General features: G+C 36.3%; 1 protein-coding gene across 1 annotated transcript in view; it reads right to left on the bottom strand.

The window, feature by feature from the left end:
* Positions 1-25522, bottom strand: part of LOC128648152 (bifunctional heparan sulfate N-deacetylase/N-sulfotransferase 3-like) — a 444424-nt gene that overhangs the window by 247117 nt on the left and 171785 nt on the right. The window contains exons 3-5 of the mRNA XM_053700810.1: positions 17090-17244; positions 11684-11869; positions 585-713 (exon numbers count right to left, since the gene is read on the bottom strand). Of these exons, the coding sequence (XP_053556785.1) occupies positions 585-713; positions 11684-11869; positions 17090-17244 (470 nt within the window). The remainder of the gene's footprint in view (positions 1-584; positions 714-11683; positions 11870-17089; positions 17245-25522) is intronic.

Raw genomic sequence — 25522 nt, 5'->3', positions numbered from 1 at the left:
AATCCTGCAGCAACAGTTGACTTTAATCTGGGTTTAATCAGGATCACTTTCCATAGGCTATTTACCAACAGGCATGATTTAAAACGTGATTGGTTAACTTTAGACACAGCTCGAGCCTCTATTATGAATGCAGACGTATGCAATCAGGTTTTTGCAGGCTTTTTTTATTACTTAAAATGTTCCTAATAAATAACTGTTTTTTTTTCTCTGGATTTTTGTTTATTGAAATATCAAATTATGAATTGAAAAATTCAGACCTTAACATTGTTGTTAATTCTGTGTTTACATTTCAAAAATCTGCAATTTCATAAGGGTGTTTAGACTTTTATATCCACTATTAATTAGAATGTATTTAGCATTGCATATTCTATCTGAATCCATTTTATTATTATTATTATTATTATTATTATCGGTTATTTGTCCTTTCAATGCACTTTTTTATCATTAATATTTAAGCAATTTATGTAAATAATATTTCCTGCATTCCATTCAGAAGACTTAGCTATTGATTTGTCATTAGAAAAAGTAACACCATATATTTAATATTATACCATATTTTTAACATTTTCTGAGAAAATACTTACAGGGTTAAGAACCAGGGTAAAAAAAAGTTCCCCTCCTTGTATACTTCTGTCAAGTTCATTTGGTCCTCCAGGATATTCCTTATAGAAAATAGTGTGAGTGAATAGACCACAGGTTTGCCTGGGAAGAACCTAATTGAAAAAACATAATAGAAGATATTTACAAGCAAGCTGTATTTATAGACTTGGTGAATACATTTGAAATACTGCAATAACATCCTCTCTACCTGATATATGATCACATAGTGGGTTCTCTCATTACTCGACTTGTCTACAATGATTTGTTCAGTGGCGTTGAAGTTGTTATAGAAAATAAGGACACTATAATTAAACACATTCTGTATACTTTACTTCACTAAGGAAAGACAAATTGACCATGCCTTGACAATATATCTGAATCTGAAAAATAATAGTCAAGCAATTGAAATACACAAGGATAATGGCATAGTAAGGTCTTTTATCATGCTTATTAGTATATTCCATAGTGACTTTTTCCCTCTTTATGCTTTCAATAATTTTAATGGTGGCAGTTTTCACTTTCAGAAATAATAGAACCGAAGTCTGTAAAATAAGTACTTTCAGAAAAGTATTAAAAAGGGTTCTTAAGAAATCATTAATCAAATCATGCATTGGAAATATTGTATTGCGCAGTTACAATCAACAGTATACGTGTTTCTAACACACTGCAAATCTTTCCATTGTTGAAAATGGAATTTCTGAAAGACAGGCACTTCTACAGTTATTGATCCCACACTGCAAGAGGCTTCCTGTAACAGAAAATATTTGCTATGCAGGTAATGGATTTTTAATATTAGAGAATACATTATTTAGCATTATTACTTTCATAAATCAACACATAAAAGCCTATATCCTCATAGTAAAATCTTTCACGTAACGTTATTCTTTTGCAAGTTTTCATTAATGTTTTGTATTATTTTATAGACGTAAATGCACTGGTTCCCAAAGTTTATTTTGTTTTATAACATCCTAAGCAAAATTCACGTTACACTGCTTACTCCCCCCCCCCCCCCCCCGTAAGCCTGCTATATCAACTACTAAGTTAACATAATAGAATACAAAACACAAAGAGATGTATATATATATCTATCTACAGGTCTCAAAATTTTCACTAGCCCACTAGCCATTGGCGAGTGGAAATTTAACAGTAGCGGGTGAAAGTTAGTGAGTGAATGTCTAGAAATATCTAAAGGTTTATTATATATGCAAGAAAGGACAAGCATATGTTTTCCTTTAGGGCTTTAGGGACCCCATTAGTGCTTAGACAGTTACTTCTGAGAGAGTAAACAGGGTCAGAGAGATTGGAGAGGAAAAGTGAAAGTGGAGAAAGAGATAGCATTAAGAAAGAGTGGGAAAAAAGAGTGAAGATTGCTCTTCTCCTTTTCTTCTCTTTCTTTATATGTGTGTGTGTGTATATATATATATATATATATATATATATATATATACAGTATATAGCAATTTACCACCTGGGTACATCTTCTTTTAGCCCAATGATGCTTTTCCTGAGAGTGTTCTTCTCTCTGTGTGTATTATGTCTCCCTAAGGGAAAAAGGGGACACCAGACATGGACTCCTTCCTATGTGTGCAGATAACTTTGCTAGGACCTCAACAGTTCTCTAGTTTAAATATATACATCTTGAAGATGGGAAAAATATATTAATTATTAGGATGTGAGCTGCAAATTGTATCTAAAAAATAATGTTTCAGTAGCAATGGTTTAGCTGGTTTACTGATTCTAACCTTCTGTATGGCTTATAGATTTGTCCTAAACCTCAAGGACACATTTACCATGAATAAAATAAATTGTATTATATGAAATACAAATATATTGTTATTGTTTTTTTACTAACATAAATACACATTATATTCAATGGCCCTATTTAAACACCTCATGGTTTCATTTATCAGTTTGTGAATGTGGAAATTGCCTTTTGTTCCCAATAAAGCTGAGTATTTAGAAACTTTATCATAGTGTCATTTAGAAACTTTTATGCACTTTAAGTTAATGGATCTTTGCATTCTTGTTTGTGAGAAAAAAAGGTTCCTCATTTAACAGAACTAGAGATAAGAGTTTTCTATGTTAACAAATTCTAGTGGAAGATATTTTTCTCTTGTATTCAAACGCCCTAAATCCAACTTGTGTACTGAAGTGTAGAAAAAAGATAAAATTGCAAAAGGCTTAATCCAAAACTATATGAAATAAAATTTAACCTTTTAGAAAAAAAAAACAAAAAAAAACATCTCATATAAATGTTCTTTTTTTCTCATGTTGGGAGTTGACTTTTATATTTCAAGAAATGTAAGTCCCCTTTCATCACAGATGCCTGGATGTCATTATCCTACGGATATGTTTCTCATAAAGTTATTGTTCCAATTCTTCTGGTACTGCTGATTAACTACCATTGTATTTATATTTCAAAGGCGCAGAGGGCAGTAGTATAGAAAAGGAATGTTCTTACTAAAGCTTACATAATGAATTTATTATATGCTCTTCTCTACAACTCTGCAGCTGAAGAAAATGAAAGCATTTCCAATGAAGATCTGCTAGCCTAGGATTTCAAAGATAGAAGGTCTTAAAAATGGTTTTCCCGTAAATTGGTTTCTGACACTGCTGTCCTATATCTTGGAGCTTATGATAAACCTAAAAAAATACAAGTCTTCAAAAGATGTATTTTGCTGAAATTATAAAAAGGAATATTTTAAAGGCAACCTTATTAGAATTCAGCCCATTCACTGAGAATGTCTGAAAATCCTCTGCCTTAGTAATTGCAAACAATACCAAGAATCCTCTGCTACTTTGATCTATGCCCAGAAAGGGCAGCCAAGAGAATATGTAAATCCCTCTGGCTGGTGCTTAACCTAAACCTTCACTTCAACTTTTGCATACTGGAATATTTCTTTGTTCCTTACATGGTCAATTATTAAAATATAAAAGTAGTTTCATAAAGGCTTAAAAAAGGCTATTTAGACAATTTGCTTTTTTTTCCCTTAAAAAAAGATTGTAATGTAATTAAAGAGAAATGGAAGATTATTCATTCCCAGCATTATAGCAGAAGGCACTTTGCATAGTTATGTGTATTAAAAAAAGGCTGCTTTAGAATTTTTCCAGCACTTAATGCCCAGAGAGCATACATAGCTACTTATTGGTTAGTATGGTCTTATGCATGAGGTAAGCTTTCAAATGCAGCATACCCACCAATCGGCACCCACTTAAAATTACATGAAACCCACATTTTTATTTCATCATTCAGATAGAACAAACAGTTTTAAAAAGGTTTCCAATAGGCTTGTGCATTTGTTTTGTTATGAATGTGAATTTGTGATAAAAAACACTGGCCTAGATTTGGAGTTTTGTCGGTAACGACCCGAAAAACTAACGCCGGCTTTTTTCTGGCCGCACCATAAAAATAACTCTGGTATCGAGAGTCCACATAAAGGCTGCGTTAGGCTCCAAAAAAGGAGCGTAGAGCATTTTTAACGCAGCTTCAACTCTCGATACCAGAGTTGCTTACGGACGCGGCCAGCCTCAAAAACGTGCTCGTGCACGATTCCCCCATAGGAAACAATGGGGCTGTTTGAGCGGAAAAAAAACCAAACACCTGCAAAAAAGCCGCGTTCAGCTCCTAACGCAGCCCCATTGTTTGCTATGCGGTAACCCTTCCTACGTCTGCACTTAACACTCTAACATGTACCCTGAGTCTAAACACCCCTAACCTTACACTTATTAACCCCTAATCTGCCGCCCCCGCTATCGCTGACCCATGCATATTATTATTAACCCCTAATCTTCTGCTCCGTAAACCGCCGCTACTTACATTATCCCTATGTACCCCTAATCTGCTGCCCCTAACACCGCAGACCCCTATATTATATTTATTAACCCCTAATCTGTCCCCCACAACGTCACCTCCACCTGCCTACACTTATTAACCCCTAATCTGCCGACCGGACCTGAGCGCTACTATAATAAAGTTATTAACCCCTAATCCGCCTCACTAACCCTATCATAAATAGCCAATCGGAATTCGAGGGACGCCATCTTGGATGACGTCATTTAAAGGAACCGTCATTCGTCGTTCAGTCGTCGGCCAGGATGGATGTTCCGCGGTGGAGGTCTTCAGGATGCTGCCGCTTCGCTCCGGATGGATGCCGCTTGGATGAAGACTTCAATCGGATGGAAGACCTCTTCTGGCCCGCTTGGATGAAGACTTCAGCCGGATCATGGACCTCTTCAGCCCCCCGCTTGGGCTTGGATCAGGACATCGGAGGAGCTCTTCTGGACTGATCGGTGAACCTGGTATGGTGAAGACAAGGTAGGATGATCTTCAGGGGCTTAGTGTTAGGTTTATTTAAGGGGGGTTTGGGTTAGATTAGGGGTATGTGGGTGGTGGGTTGTAATGTTGGGGGGGGTATTGTATGGTTTTTTTTACAGGCAAAAGAGCTGAATTTCTTGGGGCATGCCCCGCAAAGGGCCCTGTTCAGGGCTGGTAAGGTAAAAGAGCTTTGAACTTTAGTAATTTAGAATAGGGTAGGGCATTTTTTTATTTTGGGGGGCTTTGTTATTTTATTAGGGGGCTTAGAGTAGGTGTAATTAGTTTAAAATTGTTGTAATATTTTTCTTATGTTTGTAAATAATTTTGTATTTTTTGTAACTTAGTTCTTTTTTATTTTTTGTACTTTAGCTAGTTTATTTAATTGTATTTCTTTGTAGCAATTGTATTTAATTAATTTATTGATAGTGTAGTGTTAGGTTAATTGTAGGTAATTGTAGGTAGTTTATTTAATTAATTTATTGATAGTCTAGTGTTAGGTTTATTTGTAATTTAGGTTAGGATTTCTTTTACAGGTAAATTTGTAATTATTTTAACTATTTTAGCTATTAAATAGTTCTTAACTATTTAATAGCTATTGTACCTGGTTAAAATAAATACAAAGTTACCTGTAAAATAAATATAAATCCTAAAATAGCTATAATATAATTATAATTTATATTGTAGCTATATTAGGATTTATTTTACAGGTAAGTATTTAGCTTTAAATTGGAATAATTTATTTAATAAGAGTTAATTAATTTCGTTAGATTTAAATTATATTTAACTTAGGGGGGTGTTAGTATTAGGGTTAGACTTAGCTTTAGGGGTTAATACATTTATTAGAATAGCGGCGAGATTCGGTCGGCAGATTAGGGGTTAATAATTGAAGTTAGGTGTCGGCGATGTTAGGGAGGGCAGATTAGGGGTTAATACTATTTATGATAGGGTTAGTGAGGCGGATTAGGGGTTAATAACTTTATTATAGTAGCGCTCAGGTCCGGTCGGCAGATTAGGGGTTAATAAGTGTAGGCAGGTGGAGGCGACGTTTTGGGGGGCAGATTAGGGGTTAATAAATATAATATGGGGTCGGCGGTGTTAGGGGCAGCAGATTAGGGGTACATAAGGATAACGTAGGTGGCGGCGCTTTGCGATCGGCAGATTAGGGGTTAATAAGTGTAGGCAGGTGGAGGCGACGTTGAGGGGGGCAGATTAGGGGTTAATAAATATAATACAGGGGTCGGCGGTGTTAGGGGCAGCAGATTAGGGGTACATAAGGATAACGTAGGTGGCGGTCGGCAGATTAGGGGTTAAAACATTTTTTTCGAGTGTCGGCGATGTGGGGGGACCTCGGTTTAGGGGTACATAGGTAGTTTATGGGTGTTAGTGTACTTTAGAGTACAGTAGTTAAGAGCTTTAGAAACCGGTGTTAGCCCAGAAAGCTCTTAACTACTGACTTTTTTCCTGCGGCTGGAGTTTTGTCGTTAGATGTCTAACGCTCACTTCAGAAATGACTCTAAATACCGGAGTTAGAAAAATCCCATTGAAAAGATAGGATACGCAATTTACGTAAGGGGATCTGCGGTATGGAAAAGTCGCGGCTGGAAAGTGAGCGTCAGACCCTATTTTGAGTGACTCCAAATACCGGCGGTAGCCTAAAACCACGGCTAACGCCAAACTCTAAATCTAGGCCAGTGTAATTAGACTCGTTTTCACAAAATTAATATCCAAAGGAATGCCTTAAATAATTGAAAGAAAATGAAAAAAAAATTGATGAAATTCATTAGTTTCCTTTAAATAAAATAAATACTTACTGCTAGTGCACCGGATAGCCACGCTAATTGAGACCCCTGGCCCGTGTTTATAGGGGGCTTAATATTGCAAATCCCAGAACCTGCCTTAAAGGTAAAGATCCTTTAGTGCAGGCTCTGGGAACTGCTGTGCTAAGCCTCCTATCAGCTCGCTATTGGTAAGTATAAGGCTACAGGTGGACTTTTTCACCTGTAGCAAAGAAATATTTACATTTACTGTTGAAAACTAATTTTTACAAATTTTCATTTAAAAAAATGTGTCCAAAACTAATTATTTGCAGCTGCATATGTCTAGTTTCCTATTTGCTTCTATCGTCAAATTGACTTAATTTGTAATGTGTTATTTGTTGAAGAGAATACCTAGGTAGGAAGTGTGCAAGATCTGGGTAACTATATGGTAGCAGTTTTGCTAAGCTCTTTTGTCAACACAGAGTACAAAGACCTGTTCTTGAGACAGTGTTGCAATAGCATGCTGTAGCTACCTTAAACATATGGGAGGCCGATTTAAGAGGCAGCTTTAGGCTCGCCAGAAACTTAAGTTAAGAAGTGCTGGTCTTAAGACCGCTGCTCCTTAACTCGTCTGTCACCTTTGAGGCAGTGGAAAGCAATCATCCCGATCAGATACGATCAGGATGATTAACACCACCCTGCTAGCGGGCAATTGGCCATGAATGTGCAGTGGGTGGTATTGCACACGCATTTCACACAAAATGCTTGTGCAATGATAAATGCAGACAGCTTATGCTGTCGGCATTTATTGATGTAGGGCGGACATGATCGGCTACAGCGGATCATGTCCGCCCGCACTTTAATAAATCGGCCCTATGGACACCATGCAAATTCAGTCATGCATTGATCAACATATATGTGAGATTTTGTATTTTTTATTTTGCCTTTTAAAAATGTATTTTTACTCATTGTACAATTCAAACAGTTGTAGGATTCTAGGACATTCTTCTGTAAAAGGTTTATGTAAAAATGTTAGTGCAGCAACAAATAACCAATCTATTCAGCTCTACGATGCAGTTATTTGCTTGTCAGAACACAAAAAGATAAAAACTGGTGTTCAATGAAAGAGTTAAACCTTATATTCTAATATTGATTTGTACAATGCTTATAAGGTCAGGGAAAAAATTGAAATATTACCTGCCTCTTTATTTTTATTATTCTGAAAATGACAATAAAATGCTGTTCATTCTTGTGAGAGCTTATATATAAATTTCAATTGATGCTGCAAATACATCATGTTGACAGCGCAGTATCTGTTAGATGAAGTACGTGTAGTAAGGAGCCAGTTGTAGTTCTTTACCAATTATCTATCATTCCACTTAGACGCTTTTAGCATCAATACTAGTTGTAGACAGTGGCTATATTAGGGAGGTTCTAGATCTGCTAAACTACCCAATTTATTACCCCCTTCTTGCCCATACTTATTTGTCTACATCGGAACAAAGTTCTGATGTAAACAAATAAGTAACAAATTGAAATCACGTGAAGGGTCATGCAATCGTGTGATTTCAATGATGGTATCGGGTCAGGGGAGAGTTCCTATGATGCTAGGCACGCCCTCCAGCCCGCGATCCTATTTAGGAAGAGCCTTTGGGGTAAATTTATTAATGTGCGAGTGGACATGATACGATGTAACGTATCATGTCCGCCGCACATTTATAAATGCCGACAGCATACGCTGTCAGCATTTATCATTGCACCAGCAGTTCTTGTGAACTGCTGGTGCAATGCCGCCCCCTGCAAATTTGCGGCCAATCAGCTGCTAGCAGGGGGTGTCAAACAACCCAATCATATTTGATTGGGTTGATTTCTATCTGCCGCCTCAGAGCAGGCAGACAAGTTATGGAGCAGTGGTCCAGAAACAGGGGCATCAAGCTACTTGTGATAGCTTATATTTTGTGACTTAGATAGGGCATGCAATTTTAAACAACTTTTCAATTTACTTTTATGATCAAATTTGGTTAGATCTCTAGATATTCTTTGTAGAAAGCTAAACCTCAGTAGGCCTATAAACTGATTTCTAAGTCATTGAATGCCGCCTCTTATCTCAATACATTTTGACAGTTTTTACAGTTAAATAGTGCTAGTTCATTTGTACAATACAGATAACATTGTGCTCACTCTGATGGAGTTATTTATGAGTCAGCACTGATTGGCTAAAATGCAGTCTGCAGAGGCTTAGATACAAGGTACAGAGGTAAAAAATGTATTAATATAACAGTGTTGGTTATGAAAAACTGGAGAATGAGTAATAAAGGGATTATCTATCATTTTAAACAATAAAAATGTTCAAGTAGACTGCCCCTTTAATGTTGAGCTCCCTGTCCTAATGGCCATCAGATTACCTCTAAGGTATCTGCTAAGTTTTCCATTCTATAATCTCTTGTTTTCTCTTGTTCTGTTTTGTTATATCTATGTGATGTAGATACTATTGTTGGGTTTTTTATATTAATGTGAAATAGATACTATGGCCCAAACTTATGAATCTGATTTTTGTTTTGGTGCAGGTTCGCTCATGCAGTGTTGAAAAGAATAAGAGCATGACGTTTTTGCAGTAGTATGTCCATTTAATTAAACTCAAAATTAAGTTTAACCTTCTGTTGTGAAATGAAAAGCTACTGGGTAAAATGGTGCAGTCCTCTTCAGGCCTAGTAGCCTAAGCCTCACCAGCATGGAGACAACTCACACAAAATCTTTGGGGGCTTTTTTGAGCCGTATACTGTAATGTATGTGTCTCCCTGTCACATCCGGTACCTTGCATAGATAGATAAACAGCTCTCAAGCTGAAAGTTTTCTTTCTAAAAATCTTTGAGGGACTTCTCGGTTCTAATGAGACTTTTTAAATAATCTCACCAAAGCTATGAGCCTGAGCTTATCGGAACCTTAGTGTGCTTGTATAGAGAATCTTAGGGGACGTATAGATTTTATGTATCACCAGGGGCGAAACTACAGGGGGTGCAGAGGTCGCACTAAAAAACGTTGACCTGCCACTGCCTGCACTGATATCATGTGAGTGTGACATGATGCTTCACTAGTGTCTCTGACTACAGGGGTTAGTGTTTCTGTTTTACCCATTGGTGTTTATGTGTGTATGTGTGTATGTATGTATGTGACTGTGTGCGTATTTATGCATGTATGTGTGTGTGTATGTTTGTGGAACCAGCAAATTACAGACCTTGTTACTACAGCATGGGGGGGCGAGGGGTAAACAGTGTCAGTCTATACAGTACCACTATATACAGTACAGGGGGGGCTGGACAATGTCACAGACTACTGTGGTCACTTTATAAAGTACTGGGGCGGCTAGGGTCAGGCCAGCCATCTCACCGGCAGATTACAGTCTGTTTCACTGACTCACTATATACAGTACTGTGGGTTAAACAGTGTCACTATATACAGTAATAGGGGGTCAGACCATCTCACAGACTGTGGGCACAGGGTACCTCCTTTTGCAGACATGTAATCTGAATCACTTTTTTTTGTATGTGTTTAATGTAGAAAAAAAAAAAAAAGATATGTAGCAAATTCATTTTTTTTGGGGGGTGGGGTGGGGGGGCCCTTCTTAGATTCTTGCACCTGGGCCCTGTGGCTTCTAGTTACGCCTCTGTGTATCACATTGTGATTATGGGCCTGATATTCAAAACCTCTGCAAGATATTTTAAGAAGTCTCTTCGGTATGGTGAAGCCCTTAAAAATATTTTGGAAACACAAATTTTATCTTGAGAAATGTTAATGTTGCTACGCAGTGTTCTTTATGTGAAACAGATACTCCATTACAATACAAGGTCTAAAAAAATCCCAAAGATTTTGCTTGAATTCTCTCCAAGCCAGCAAGGTTTTGAATATCAGACTCTATGGGAGAACTGAAACCATGAGCAGTTTACAAACTCAGGCACTGACTAGCTGATAAACAACTTCTACTATAAATTAAACTGAGCTTGGCAAACTCATTAAAATAAATCCATCTACCTTGGGAGAAATGCAGACCAAGGGGCCAATTTATGAAAGTGTGAGTGGGCATGATACAATGTACCGTATCATGTCCGCCGCACCTCTATAAATGCCGACAGCATGCTCTGTTGGCATTTACCATTGCACAAGCAGTTCTATAGGATCAGGCGGATTGAAGTCCGCAGCCTCAGAGCAGGTGGACAAGTTATGGAACAGCAGTCTTTAGACCACTGCTTCATAACTGCTATTTCCGGTGAGCCTGAAGGCTTGCATAGAAACAGGATAATTCAGCCGCCAAGTAAACGATTGTGGGTGCTATTTTGCCCTTAGGCAGAGATAATAAATAATTTAAAAGCAAGAAATAAGATATTCTGTATAAAGAAAGCTACAAATTTAATGCATTCATTGTAAACTATGTTGATTTACAAATATTTAAAGAAAGTAGTTTTAAATTGTATATAAATATGTTCAGTTTTATGCTTAAAGGGATGTTTAAGTTGTTACTTGTGTTTTAAAATCTCTTTTTTTTTTAAATGTTGTTACTATGATGATTTAAAAAGTTGAAATTATTATGAAGTATGCCAATGTTAGCCAATTTAGAAGTAGGGAGTGACCAGTATCAGCCATAGGTCATTTTATACTTGGGGAAGAGTTGTGCATAAAATATATTTTCTATTGGTTTTCAAATATGGATTTTTATTAACTTGAATACCCCTTTAACATTGACTTTGCCATAGGTCAGTGTGATGGTATGAAGTGAAATTGTATTTATATCATTTATTTTAGAAATGATATGTACAATGTCATTATTTAAGTTTATAACACTTTTCATATATTCATTTACTAGAACATTACTTATCCAACTTCTATATTTGTCAAATAAAGAAAAATTGTCTTTATTTATTCTATTTAATATGTGTGTCATCATATTGCTCTTAATATACATTAAATCTTACATCTCATATATTTTTACTATTATTTACAGTCAGTAAAGACTTACCATAATGTTTCTATGTATGAATCCCTGCCTGTATCGGGCTGGTTTGAGATGAGGATATTCTTCTGTACTTGTAACTTTGATGCCCCAAATTTTCTTCCATGCATCATAGAGTGGCATGTGTACCGGATAAACGCCTGAGTGATGGGGTGCCACTGCGTATCCCATGTCAGTGGGAATGCCATGTTCCTAGAAAAGACATTAACCTGTCCACATCAAAAGATAATTTTTGTGTAATTAAAAAATTGTTGTAAAGCAATAGTAGCTTCTAATCCAACAGAAGACCAGCTCATGATATTAGAATTTCCAGGAGAGGACTGACAACCCATGGTGCTTTCGGGCAACAAAGAAAGTTCAAAAACCCTTCCACCCTACCCCCAGTCAAACTCCAATGAGTTGGTATGCATGCTAATCCCACCAGTCCTGACTTTTTAACTTTTTAAATAATAAAAACAGCAGGTCAGCCAGCAGTAATACTGCACAATGTAGACTGATGCTGGGTTAGTGCAGTTGTTTCAAGCTTCTGTTGGTACAAATCCCTACAAATAAATATATTATCTAACCTACTGTTCCATTCCCATATTAATACACTCTGGTATTTTCTAAAGATCAAAGCGCTAAAATATTCTCCAAAAAATAATTAGAAATTGCAGTGCCCCAATATGGAGACAAACCTATCATTGCAAAAAGAATGTTAGCCAGATAAATAAAATGAATGAATCACATACCATATAATACATTGGGCTATATTAGGTATGGAGCATTATTTTGCGCTCCCGTATTTTGCGCACAAAAGTTGAACTAACCACGTTAACGTATTTTCCTATAGACTTTAATGGAGCATGAAAACTGCCCCAAAAATAACACTAATACTCACTCGCTAACCTGACCACTTTATTCAAGAATGCGAAACCCGACAATATGAATATTTCCCATCAATATTCTTCACATAATCTTCTTCACATTTGGATAGATATTATATATATATATATATATATATATATATATATATTTACTTAAAAATCATATACTATATATATATATATATATATATTTATATATATATATATATATATATATATAATATCTCACAGAAGGGAGTAAACCCCTCACATTTTTGAAAATATTTTATTATATCTTTCATGTGACAAGACTGAAGAAATTACACTTTGCTACAATCTAAAGTGGTGATTGTACAGCCTGTATAACAGTGTAAATTTGCTGTCCCCTCAAAATAACTCAACACACAGCCATTAATGTCTAACCCATAGGAAAAAAAAGTGAGTACACCCCTAAGTGGAAATGTCCACATTTTCCCTCCCCAGTTTCATTTGACTCGTTAGTGTTACAAAGTCTCCGGTGTGAATGGGGAGCAGGTGTGTTAAATTTTGTGTTATCGGTCTCACACTCTCTTATACTGGTCACTGGGAGATCAACATGGCACCTCATGGCAAAGAACTCTCTGAGGATCTGAAAAAATGAATTGTTGCTTTACATAAAGATGACTTAGGCTATAAAAAGATTGCGAAACCCCTGAAACTGAGCTGCAGCATGGTGGGCAAGACCATACAGCAATTTCACAGGACAGGTTCCACTCAGAACAGGCCTCGCAATGGTCGACCAAAGCAGTTGAGTGCACATGCTCAGCGTCATATCCAGAGGTTGTCTTTGGGAAATAGACGTATGAGTGCTGCCAGCATTACTGCAGAGGTTGAACGGGTGGGTGGTCAGCCTGTCAGTGCTCAGACCATATGCCGCACACTGCAACAAATCGGTCTGCATGGCTGTCGTCCCAGAAGGAAGCCTTTTCTAAAGATGATGCACAAGAAAGCCTGCAAACAGTTTGCTGATTACTGGAACCATGTTCTGTGGTCCGATGAGACCAAGATAAACCTTTTTTGGCTCAGATAGTGTCAAGTGTGTGTGGCAGCAACCAGGTGAGGAGTACAAAGACAAGTGTGTCTCGCTAAAATTCAAGCATGGTGGTGGGAGTATCAAGGTCTGGGTCTGCATGAGTGCTGCCAGCACTGGGGAGGTACAGTTCATTGAGGGAACCATGAATGCCAACATGTACTATGATATACTGAAGCAGAGCATGATCCCCCCCCCTTGGAGACTGGGCCGCAGGGCAGTATTCCAACATGATAACAACCCCAAACACACCTCCAAGATGACCACTGCCTTGCTAAAGAAGCTAAGGGTAAAGGTTATGGACTGGCCAAGCATGTCTCCAGACCTAAACCCTATTGAGCATCTGTGGGGAAAACCTTAAACGAAAGGTGGGGGAGCGCAAGGTCTCTAACATCCACCAGCTCTGTGATGTCATCATGGAGGAGTGGAAGAGGACTCCAGTGGCAACCTGTGAAGCTCTGGTGAACTCCATGCCCAAAAGGGTTAAGGCAGTGCTGGAAAATAATGGTGGCCACACAAAATATTGACACTTTGGGCCCAATTTGGACATTTTCACTTAGGGGTGTACTCACTTTTGTTGCCAATAGTTTAGACATTAATGCTGTGTGTTGAGTTATTTTGAAGGGGACAGCAAATGTACACTGTTATACAGGCTGTACACTCACTATTTTACATCGTAGCAAAGTGTAATTTCTTCAGTGTTGTCACATGAAAAGATATAATAAAATATTTACAAAAATGTGAGGGGTGTACTCACTTTTGTGAGATACTGTATATATATATATATATATATATATATATATATATATATATATATATATATAAAGGTATTTAAGAATAAATAAAACATATTCTGCAATGTGTAGAACATTGGAATGTGAAATAGTAATATTTCATGTCGGGTTAGCCCACACAAGAAAACACAATCGGGTTTGCGCTTGAGTATGGGTGTTATTTTTCCCCCCCACTTTTCATGCTCCATTGAAGTCTATGGGGGAATACCTTAATGTGGTCACGATATTCCAAATTAGTTTTTTTGCACGTGTTGGGTTAGCGCTTGTGCAAAAACATTTTACTTTTAACTTGTAATACGCACGCTACATGATGCACGCAAAAAGTTTACTTCTAGCAGAATTAACACGGGAGTGATAAATAGCACTCATAATCTAGCCCTAAGTAGTGTATTAGACAACATATATATATATATATATATATATATATGTGTGTGTATGTGTTTGTGCTTGATGGCAAACATTAATAAGATTTAAATGAACTATCCTACCTGTATGATGTCATATTGTTTAAAACGCACATTTGTTTTCTTCCTAATATACTATATTACAGGTCCCCTGAGAGAATAAAAGGGCTTTTAAGTTTTAAATGTGAAAACACATCTTTTAGAGCTCAGTGCAAATTCATGTATTAGATTACACAAGATCGTTTCAGCACACCCTTGTTAGTTGTTTTGCAGTTTTGCATTTTCTTAAATGTCAAGTCAGAAAGCAGTTGTCTGTTGGTGTTATCCTTAATACACACTTTTAGCTTGTCTACAACAGTATCACAAAATGTGGCATCTATATACTGTGGTGACTAACAGTATAGGAACATTAAACTAAATGAAAGGAGTGGGTGGTTATAAACCTTAAGGGAACATCAGAGAGCTGGGAAAGAACTGTGAAAGTGAAATACATGAACTGAAAAAAATATATATATATCTGTGGGTAGTAATTGAAGCAATACAACATCTATTTTGTGCATGCTGTATTTTATACAACATCAGGTTCAAGATAGGTAGGGATGCAATTTTAAAAATATATTGTTCAAAGATACGGTTCTCAGCTTGATATTTCTTCAAGTATTTTTTTTTTATACGTATATATATATTTTTTTCAGCCACTGATTTTTACTTCAGCTTTCTCTGTTTCAATATTTTACTTCATTGAGCTGTTAACGTATGCTGCACAAAAGCATAATGTTTACTAGATGGTTTATCACACTCCAAAGAAACTTAAAGAATGAAACATTTGCATTTCTCAGCATCTTGTCTTTTATAAGTTAGATGAACAAAGTCTTCTCTGCCATATGAAAAGAAAAATGTAAGATAAAAGGAAATGAGGCATAATGCTTAAAAGTGTTAGTTCTTTACACTACGTTTTATAGTTTTCTAGCTTATATTTCAAGGTTACAACAACAAATATTTTATTACTGCAAATAGGAAGCTTGAAGCCTTAAGGGATACAACCAAAATGAAGCATATTGATATAACCTCACTTTTTATGTGTATTTATACATATAAATATTGCAGGGACTATTTTAATGTACCTGTATATACAGATGTGCTTTGTACATTGAATGCGTATGTATGCCATAATAAAATTGTTGAACAATTCCTTAAAACTGTATTTACAGCCTTCCAGAGTAAATATGTTAAGAAATGAACAACTTAATCACAAGTAAGGTAAACATATTGTAAGGAAAAACCTACATCTGGCTTTGTATATCTTTATTAATACTAAAAACTGTTATTTTTCACAACAGTCAATAATATGTGGTTAGTTATGCCTCTAATGATGTGCTCAGAGATAGCAGGAAATGTGTTAGGCTGGATACTGTGTTAATTGTTCTATCTAGGCCATCGTATAAATAATTAAATTGTGTCACTTATCCCAAGATCCATTGCAGATTTGCATTGTGTGACTTCAGACAGCATTATTGGATGTATGCTACACAAACAAGCACACTAGATGTCTGCCCCAGATCCTTTATTTGTGTAAACACTAACATTACTAGTACTGAGGTTGAAAACTTTAAGTGATCAGGAGGGGAACTAACATTGGTGCAGCAGGTGAAGAGGCAGCAAGGGGCCAAACCTGAGAGGGGGGGGGGGAATAGCAGTAAGTCTATACAGTTATGTATTTAGGTGATCATTGTCTGGTTATAGATACTCATAGCCATTATACTGTGCAGCATACTTATTAGTCTATAGATATTTAGTAATTATACATCACAACATATTCATCAGAGTATACTTATGTACTCATCAAGGTATAGTATATAAAAACTTACATCATTATACAGCACACTGTATATTGAAGGGTTTCTTATGTAAAGGTGATTTTCCACGAGGACTCTTTTTTTATGTACCCATATACCTAAGAACGAATTAACCAATGAAGAAGAGCATATCTTTTTTTAGTTTGGTAATAGTTTTTTTTTTTTTTTACTTTGAAGCCTAACAGCATTTTTGGACATTTTTCTTTTTGTTGATATTGTTTCCTGGCTTTAACATGCAGTGAATGGGAGAGAAATCTCCAAATCCTGTTATCACAAAAATAAGTTAAACATTCAAGTCTAGGACAACATAGGAGCTGGACAGGTCTTTCAACAATGAAAACAGCACTCGTATTAATGTAATTCTTGGAGTTAATTATCTTTTCTATGAAGAGTAAACTTATAAAAAAAGAATATATGTCTATATTGAAGAATTGATAATTTTACCAGAGCAAATTTCTTGTTTAGAATCATTTGTTCCACCAATGAAGACTCATTATGGAAGAGATGAGGCTGCATATGACTCCACATATGAGGAAACCACCAAAACTCATCCACTGATGCCAATAAAAGGTCATCTCCTTTATCTTCTTTCTCTGTACCTGAGGAAATACCAAAATGTGATAATAGTGTAACTCCAATATATATAGTAAGATAGCTTTGATATAGGGGAAATAGAACTTCCAGCATACTATGGTTTAGATGTAGGACTTAATTATATATAAGGTTTTGAGTGAATTGGGAAGGAATGGAATGGGGAGATAAGCCAGCAGTGATCCAGAAGTGTCAGCAGTCAGGAACTAGCCCGTAGCCATAAATACCCAAAAATTACCTTTTTCACAAAATACCCCCTTGACAACAATTCTGACACCATGGGGCCGATTACTCAAGCTCAGTATGCAGCTTGATGCCCCTTGTTTCCAGCGAGCCTTCAGGCTCGTCAGAAACAGAAGTTATTAAGCTTCACTGCTTCATAACTTGTCCACCTGCTCTAAGGCTGTGGACAGAAATCAACCCGATCAAATACGATTGAGTTGATTGACACCCCTGCTATGGGCCGATTGGCTGCAAATCTGCAGGGGGTCGCATTGCACCAGCAGTTCACTAGAACTGCTGGTGCAATGATAAATGATGACAGCGTATGCTGTCTGCATTTATTGATGTGCAGAGGACATGATACACTACATGGTATCATGTCCACTCGCACATTAATAAATATACCCCTAGGTATATAAATGACCACCAATAAAAGGAGTGCTTTGTTTTTTACACCAATAAAAATTACACCAATGAAAATGGTCCTCTTTACATAATAAAACCAATGAAAATGTTTTTTGTTTGTTTCACAAAATATTCAATGATATCAATGAAAATGGCACTTTTTAAATAAATTCCCATGGACACCATTGAAAATGGGTGTTTTTTAAATTAAATGGATAATAAAGTAAAAATACAACTTTAATAATTTAGATAATGTAATTTTAAAAGACTTTTAAATAAATTTATATTATCAAATTTACTTTGTTTTCTCTGTGTCCTTTATTGAAAAGAATATGTAAACATCCTAAACTATTGAGAGTTAGCTGGTGATTGGTAGCTACTCGCAATTGTCTCTTTTCATTGGTTTACCATATGAGTTCAGATGGCAAGTCTGTCAAAAGAAATGAGATAAGGCGACAGTCTGCAGAAGCTTAGATACAAGGTAATCACAGTGGTAAAAAAAAAGTATATTAACATAACTGTGTTGGTTATGCAAAACTGGGGAATGGGTAATAAATGGATTATCTATCTTTTTAAACAATAACAGTTCTGAAGTCTCCACCATAATTTTAATGAATTTTGATTTAACCCTGAAATAAACTTTACCTAAGCAGCAATCAGAAATCTATCTGCTACTGAAGAGTTTTTTGGAGCAAAAAGTCTGAGATTTTGCATATCTAATTTGCATATCTTACCCAGAATCCTCTTGGGCATTGGCAACAATGTATATGGAGTTTTACTGGGGAAAAGTAAGCGGGGATAATTGCCTATATGTGCCATAATCCACCATAATTTTAATGGAATTTGATTTAACCCTGAAATGAGCATTACCTGAGCAGCAATCAGAAATATTTCTGCTACTGAAGTGTTCTAATAAGAACGAAACAGGCTGTCTAGCAGTGATTTCTGTATTTGCTTCAATCACCCTATTAAGGGATTGCTGTGTTAAAACAGTATTTTGAAGCACAAAGTCTGAGATTTTGCATATCTTATTTTCAGATCTTACCTCTTGTGCATTGGTAACAATGTATATGGAGTTTTACTGGGGAAAAGCAAGCAGGAATACTGGCCCAGATGTGCTAATTGCCTATACAATTTTTTTTATTGATTTACTTTTGAGACATGGAGGATTTTAATCTCAAACTTTTATCTCCACCATAATTTTAATGAATTTTGATTTAATCCTGAAATTAATTTTACCCAAGCAGCAATCAGAAATATATCTGCTACTGAAGAGTTCTAATAAGAATGAAACAGGCTGTCTAGCAGTGATTTCTGAATTTACTGCAAACACCCTATTAAGGGATCGCTGTATTAAAACAGTATTTTGAAGCAAAAAGTCTGAGATTTTGCATATCTTACCCAGAATCCTCTTGTGCATTGGTAACAATGTATATGGAGTTTTACTAGGAAAAAGCAAGTGAGGATGAAATTGTGTACATATTATACTTTAATTCAACATTTATTTATTTACTCATGGAGTTCCAATGCATTACAAAACAGATATATTTCAAGCTTACCACCCTAATATGTCTAAACTATTTAGAGCATTCAGAACATTATATACAGGAAGCCAGATGGGAGTGCTAATTAAAGACTCAATTTGTATTTTTAAATTGAAATGTAATCATTAAATGAGATTGTGTGCTTCCCTGTAAAGACCAACATCTTTTATTACAGAAAGTCAGCTGCAACATTATAAGTATTTATTTTATTATGATTATATCTAATGTTTGCTTCTTCCCATTTATAGAGATAACACACTGTTAACTGCCTGTGAACATATGCCATTTCACTGTTGTGTGGGCTTGTGTACATCCAAGTAAGGGAGGTTCCAAAAGAAAATGGATTATATTGTGAAGTTGTCCTTGTTCCCATTTCCAGAGGGAAAAAAACACTAAGAACAATTACACACAGGCTCTCATCCAATATGGTAAACTAGATGTTAAATGGGTTTAGGCAGTGCAAAAAGACATTTTTAAAAATGTAAAGCCTTTTCAGAAGAATCCTATATTTCTAATGGGTTTCAAATAACTAGGCATTATTAAACTTTGGGGTTGATCATCACAATTTAGTGTTTGATCATTATTAACATGTTAATGATTTTTGGTTGATCATTTTCTAGGTTGATCACAATCAGTTATTGTCACTGTTGCTATTGCGGGAATATATGTGATTTAAGCTCTTATAGTAAACAAAAGACTATCATACATGTGCAGAAGAACCAAAAAAAACAGAGTTACAGAAATAAATACAATCTATAATTCACTGCTATAGCAAACCATTACCCAGTAAAAAACGCTGGAACTTTATAGTTAAGCATTATCATGTTCATGCGTTGCCTAACAAAAATACTGCTATTTAACTTATCATTTTGAGCAAGTAATAATTGTAAGTCCAGGCCACATTTAGTTCACAGGTGAGAGGTCAAAAAGTCTATGCAGGTAAGGTGCTAAACTGGGACTCTTGTTTCTACAGCTCTTATAGTAGGCAAGAAACTAGCAAAGATGTGTATAAGAACCAAAAATACAAAGTTACACAAATAAAGGAAATCTATAGATTGCTGCTGTAGCCACTATAGTAAACCATTACCCGGTAAAAATGGGGAAACTTTATGATTAAGCATTATCATGTTTATGCGTTGCCTAATTAAAAGACTGCTATTTAACTTATAATTTTGAGCGAATAACAATTGTGAGTCCAGGCCACATTAAGTTCGCAAATGAATAGTCAAAAGGTTTGTGTGGCTTTAGGTGTTTGCGTACATAAGAATTTGTAAGGAGTTTACTACTCATCTCCATAGTCCACGTATATGCTGCTAACTAACCTACACTGGTCTTCCACACAACGATACAGGACTTGGGGTATATAGGACAACAACAGAGATCCAAGCAAGCTCTCTGGAAGTGACTTCTCGGAATAAGCCACAGAGAACTAGAGTTCCTTAGCAGGCTGTGCTCAAAACAATGCGGGACCGCTGCTGTTTTGTTTATCACGTTAGGAAGTCGCCCGTCCGCATTTGATGTCGTCTTGACTACCTGCAGAAGTGGGGTGTCCGCAGACACAGTACTATACTGGGCCTCCTGTTTCTTCTGGACAGCATAGCGACCCGCATCTGTAGGGGTTGAATGTAGGGCATCGGGGAGTGTGGTGAAAGAGTTTATCCCCACCTGTTCAGGATACGCAGCGACATCCAGTACTAGCATTCTCTGCTTTATTACTAAGAGGTTCCCCTCCTTTATAGGCTCTAGGCTAAGCGGTAGCACATTCACTATGTCCATGCTGTGCTGCGGGACTGTGTCGCCGTCATTTCCCCATGCTGCAACTAATGCTCTTGTGAGATGAGCAAAATGTTCATCCAAGATGTTGGTGATCTGCTCAAGTAGAATAGCTTCCTCGGGCTCCATCCGGTATGCTTGACAAATTAATCCCCGCTATAGATGTATAGGGTTAGTTAGGAGGCCTCAACCTCAGAAAGTCTCTGGTTAATTGTAGCTGGCTTTGATCGGAATAATGGTTAGTTTTAATTAAAGGGCTCCTTCAGATGAAACTCTTATACTGTGTATAACAAAGTGATGGTGTATATAAATGTTGATTTTAGACAGATTGATGTAGAAGCCTTTAGCAGCTAACAATCAAGCATCCTGTCATGGCCGCCGCCCGGAAGTTCCCCCACAATACAGGGAGTGCAGAATTATTAGGCAAGTTGTATTTTTGAGGATTAATTTTATTATTGAACAACAACCATGTTCTCAATGAACCCAAAAAACTCATTAATATCAAAGCTGAATAGTTTTGGAAGTAGTTTTTAGTTTGTTTTTAGTTATAGCTATTTTAGGGGGATATCTGTGTGTGCAGATGACTATTACTGTGCATAATTATTAGGCAACTTAACAAAAAACAAATATATACCCATTTCAATTATTTATTTTTACCAGTGAAACCAATATAACATCTCAACATTCACAAATATACATTTCTGACATTCAAAAACAAAACAAAAACAAATCAGTGACCAATATAGCCACCTTTCTTTGCAAGGACACTCAAAAGCCTGCCATCCATGGATTCTGTCAGTGTTTTGATCTGTTCACCATCAACATTGCGTGCAGCAGCAACCACAGCCTCCCAGACACTGTTCAGAGAGGTGTACTGTTTTCCCTCCTTGTAAATCTCACATTTGATGATGGACCACAGGTTCTCAATGGGGTTCAGATCAGGTGAACAAGGAGGCCATGTCATTAGATTTTCTTCTTTTATACCCTTTCTTGCCAGCCACGCTGTGGAGTACTTGGACACGTGTGATGGAGCATTATCCTGCATGAAAATCATGTTTTTCTTGAAGAATGCAGACTTCTTCCTGTACCACTGCTTGAAGAAGGTGTCTTCCAGAAACTGGCAGTAGGACTGGGAGTTGAGCTTGACTCCATCCTCAACCCGAAAAGGCCCCACAAGCTCATCTTTTATGATACCAGCCCAAACCAGTACTCCACCTCCACCTTGCTGGCGTCTGAGTCGGACTGGAGCTCTCTGCCCTTTACCAATCCAGCCACGGGCCCATCCATCTGGCCCATCAAGACTCACTCTCATTTCATCAGTCCATAAAACCTTAGAAAAATCAGTCTTGAGATATTTCTTGGCCCAGTCTTGATAATTCAGCTTGTGTGTTTTGTTCAGTGGTGGTCGTTTTCAGCCTTTCTTACCTTGGCCATGTCTCTGAGTATTGCACACCTTGTGATTTTGGGCACTCCAGTGATGTTGCAGCTCTGAAATATGGCCAAACTGGTGGCAAGTGGCATCTTGGCAGCTGCACGCTTGACTTTTCTCAGTTCATGGGCAGTTATTTTGCGCCTTGGTTTTTCCACACGCTTCTTGCGACCCTGTTGACTATTTTGAATGAAACGCTTGATTTTTCGATGATCACGTTTCAGAAGCTTTGCAATTTTAAGAGTGCTGCATCCCTCTGCAAGATATCTCACTATTTTTTACTTTTCTGAGCCTGTCAAGTCCTTCTTTTGACCCATTTTGCCAAAGGAAAGGAAGTTGCCTAATAATTATGCACACCTGATATAGGGTGTTGATGTCATTAGACCACACCCCTTCTCATTACAGAGATGCACATCACCTAATATGCTTAATTGGTAGTAGGCTTTCGAGCCTATACAGCTTGGAGTAAGACAACATGCATAAAGAGGATGATGTGGTCAAAATACTCATTTGCCTAATAATTCTGCACACAGTGTACAAATTCTTGATAATTGGCAAAACATTAAAGGGCCCATTTTTCACTATTGAAACACTTTTTGATGATCAATTAAAGTAAATTAAATAAATATATTTTACAATAATACAAATTAGCCAGATCAATAACCCAACAAACAAACATGCCCACTAAATCCATAATGCCTCTGTTAAAATCCCTTGAAGGGTTGCACATGCCACATCACTAGACACTTGAAAAGGGGATCAAACAACCTACCTGCTCTTCATGCACATTTAGTTTTTGGATTACAAAATTGTAAAATTACCAATGAAGATAATAACTTTGTGTTGTTTTAGGGAGGTAAAGAGTTCTCGCTTCAGGTATTAATGGCAGAAGCATTTTATGATTGTGATCATTAGTAAAACACACTGAAAATCCATGCTGGCATTCAAATGTCTATTTCTACTGAAGTGCAAGATTGTGATTAACCTCCTATTCAGAAATTTTGCATCAGTAATGGAACCATTTAATCAGAAAATAATTTTCCTCTCTTTTGTCACATAATTTTATTAAAATATCTAACTAAAGAGGTTTTACGTCTTGGAAACAATGTTTCTGCTGTCTCGGATCCTTGTATACAAGAATCTTAATAAATGAGAACATATTCATGATAACTAAACTATGCTTAAAAAGATTACTAATAACACAAATTACAAAAATGCTGCCTTAATAAAAATGCCCTATTATTGTATGTCAGGATATCTGTGATGAGTGTTAATAATATATATATATATATATATATATATATATAAAGTTCAAAGTAGACAAGCACTCAACAGATAGGTGAATAGAAAGTAATGGAGAGTGCACTTTGAAAAGCCCTGGCGACTGCACTCTCCATTACTTTATTTATATATATATATATATATATATATATATATATATATATATATTTGCACCAAATAATTCATTTATTTGTGAAGCTGTTTGTAGCACAACCCCCCTTTCTCGTTTGTCAAGGATGCATTGCAAACATTTGTCCCAATCTACAAAGAGTCTGTCTTCAATACCTTGGCTCAGATAAAAATCTATGACTTAAATAATTGCCCAAATAAAAGTCCAGATAGATGATGACCCCATGCAGGAACAACAGTTGCTCAGTCTAGAGCTAATCTTTTGAAGTCCAAGTGTATGCAAAAAAAACGGTTGACAGGGGAAGTGACCATTCACGCTTCAGTGTAAATTGGTACATGCTGAGTTTTCAATAAACAGACTCCAGACTTTGTGGCAGCATATATCTCAATAGCAGAATGTGTATTTTAAAAGCATAAAGGTCTTGAAGATTTAAGTTTATACAAATTATCTATATAGTTTTCAAATATTTAATATGTACCTCAGACTGTCCAAATAAATTGTATAAATGTGGATCTGAGAGAAATGCCTAGCTTTAACATATTAGATAAGTATTTGCTGAATTTAATAAGTAGCTATATAGTCAATTTAAAATGTCCAATTTATTTATCTTCCAGACATCTGAGGGACAGATTGGACTCCAGATGGGGCTAATAGATGGTGATGCAGGATTGCCTGTATGGTGTGGCCTGAGTCATATCATATAGTTATGCAAATGGAAAATATGACAATATACGCCTTCTAAAATATTATAAGTAGTATATCATGTTTAGCATGAAAATACTCAGATTAAATCGTTTTGAATAATCCCATACATATTGAACATATAATGTATTAATGCTGGAAATTATAGGTGTGTTTAATGAACATATTGAGTTATATATTAATTAAGCTGTAGAAGTGTTGAAAATGAATATGTTTTTAATGCTTATGTCGCCCTCTGGTGGTTTATGCGAGAATTGCAGCCAAAAGGGGATTGAAGTATCAAATAACCATGTACATTCCCAGTAAGCCAATTAAATGTTCCGCTTCAAAGGGCCTATCAAAAGACAAGAGCATATCCAAAAGGTTCACCAATGATTAGAATAAAAAATGTGGAATTTATCATGTGATATATTCTCTTGCACTGGAATAAAAAGAGGTCATGCTGCTGAGTTTTAACTCTCTGACTTATCTTGCTGCCTTGGTTTATAGAAAACAAAATTAAGCTAATTTTATCTCCAGAAATTGCAAATACCTTTCTTATTTATGACAGTGAACTGGATTAATCTTAAAAAGTTGAAATTTGCAAATTGGTCTTGTTGTAATGTATGGAGTTTTGTAATTCAATGTTTTAAAACAAAGACATTCATTGTTGCTACAGTTTAATTAAAGCTGGTAATTTAAAGAGCATATTTGGTATTTTAAGTTTATATTCATAGTCCTGTGTAATTTAGAACTCCAGATTTATAAGTCAGTTTTATTATTGTGGAGTCTCTTAGCACTGCACCTAAATTGGTTATTGT

Source organism: Bombina bombina, chromosome 2 (assembly GCF_027579735.1).
Source record: "Bombina bombina isolate aBomBom1 chromosome 2, aBomBom1.pri, whole genome shotgun sequence".
NCBI classification, from domain to species: domain Eukaryota; kingdom Metazoa; phylum Chordata; class Amphibia; order Anura; family Bombinatoridae; genus Bombina; species Bombina bombina.
Note: the sequence above shows the minus strand (reverse complement) of the source record. Positions and strands in the feature narration are given on the sequence as shown.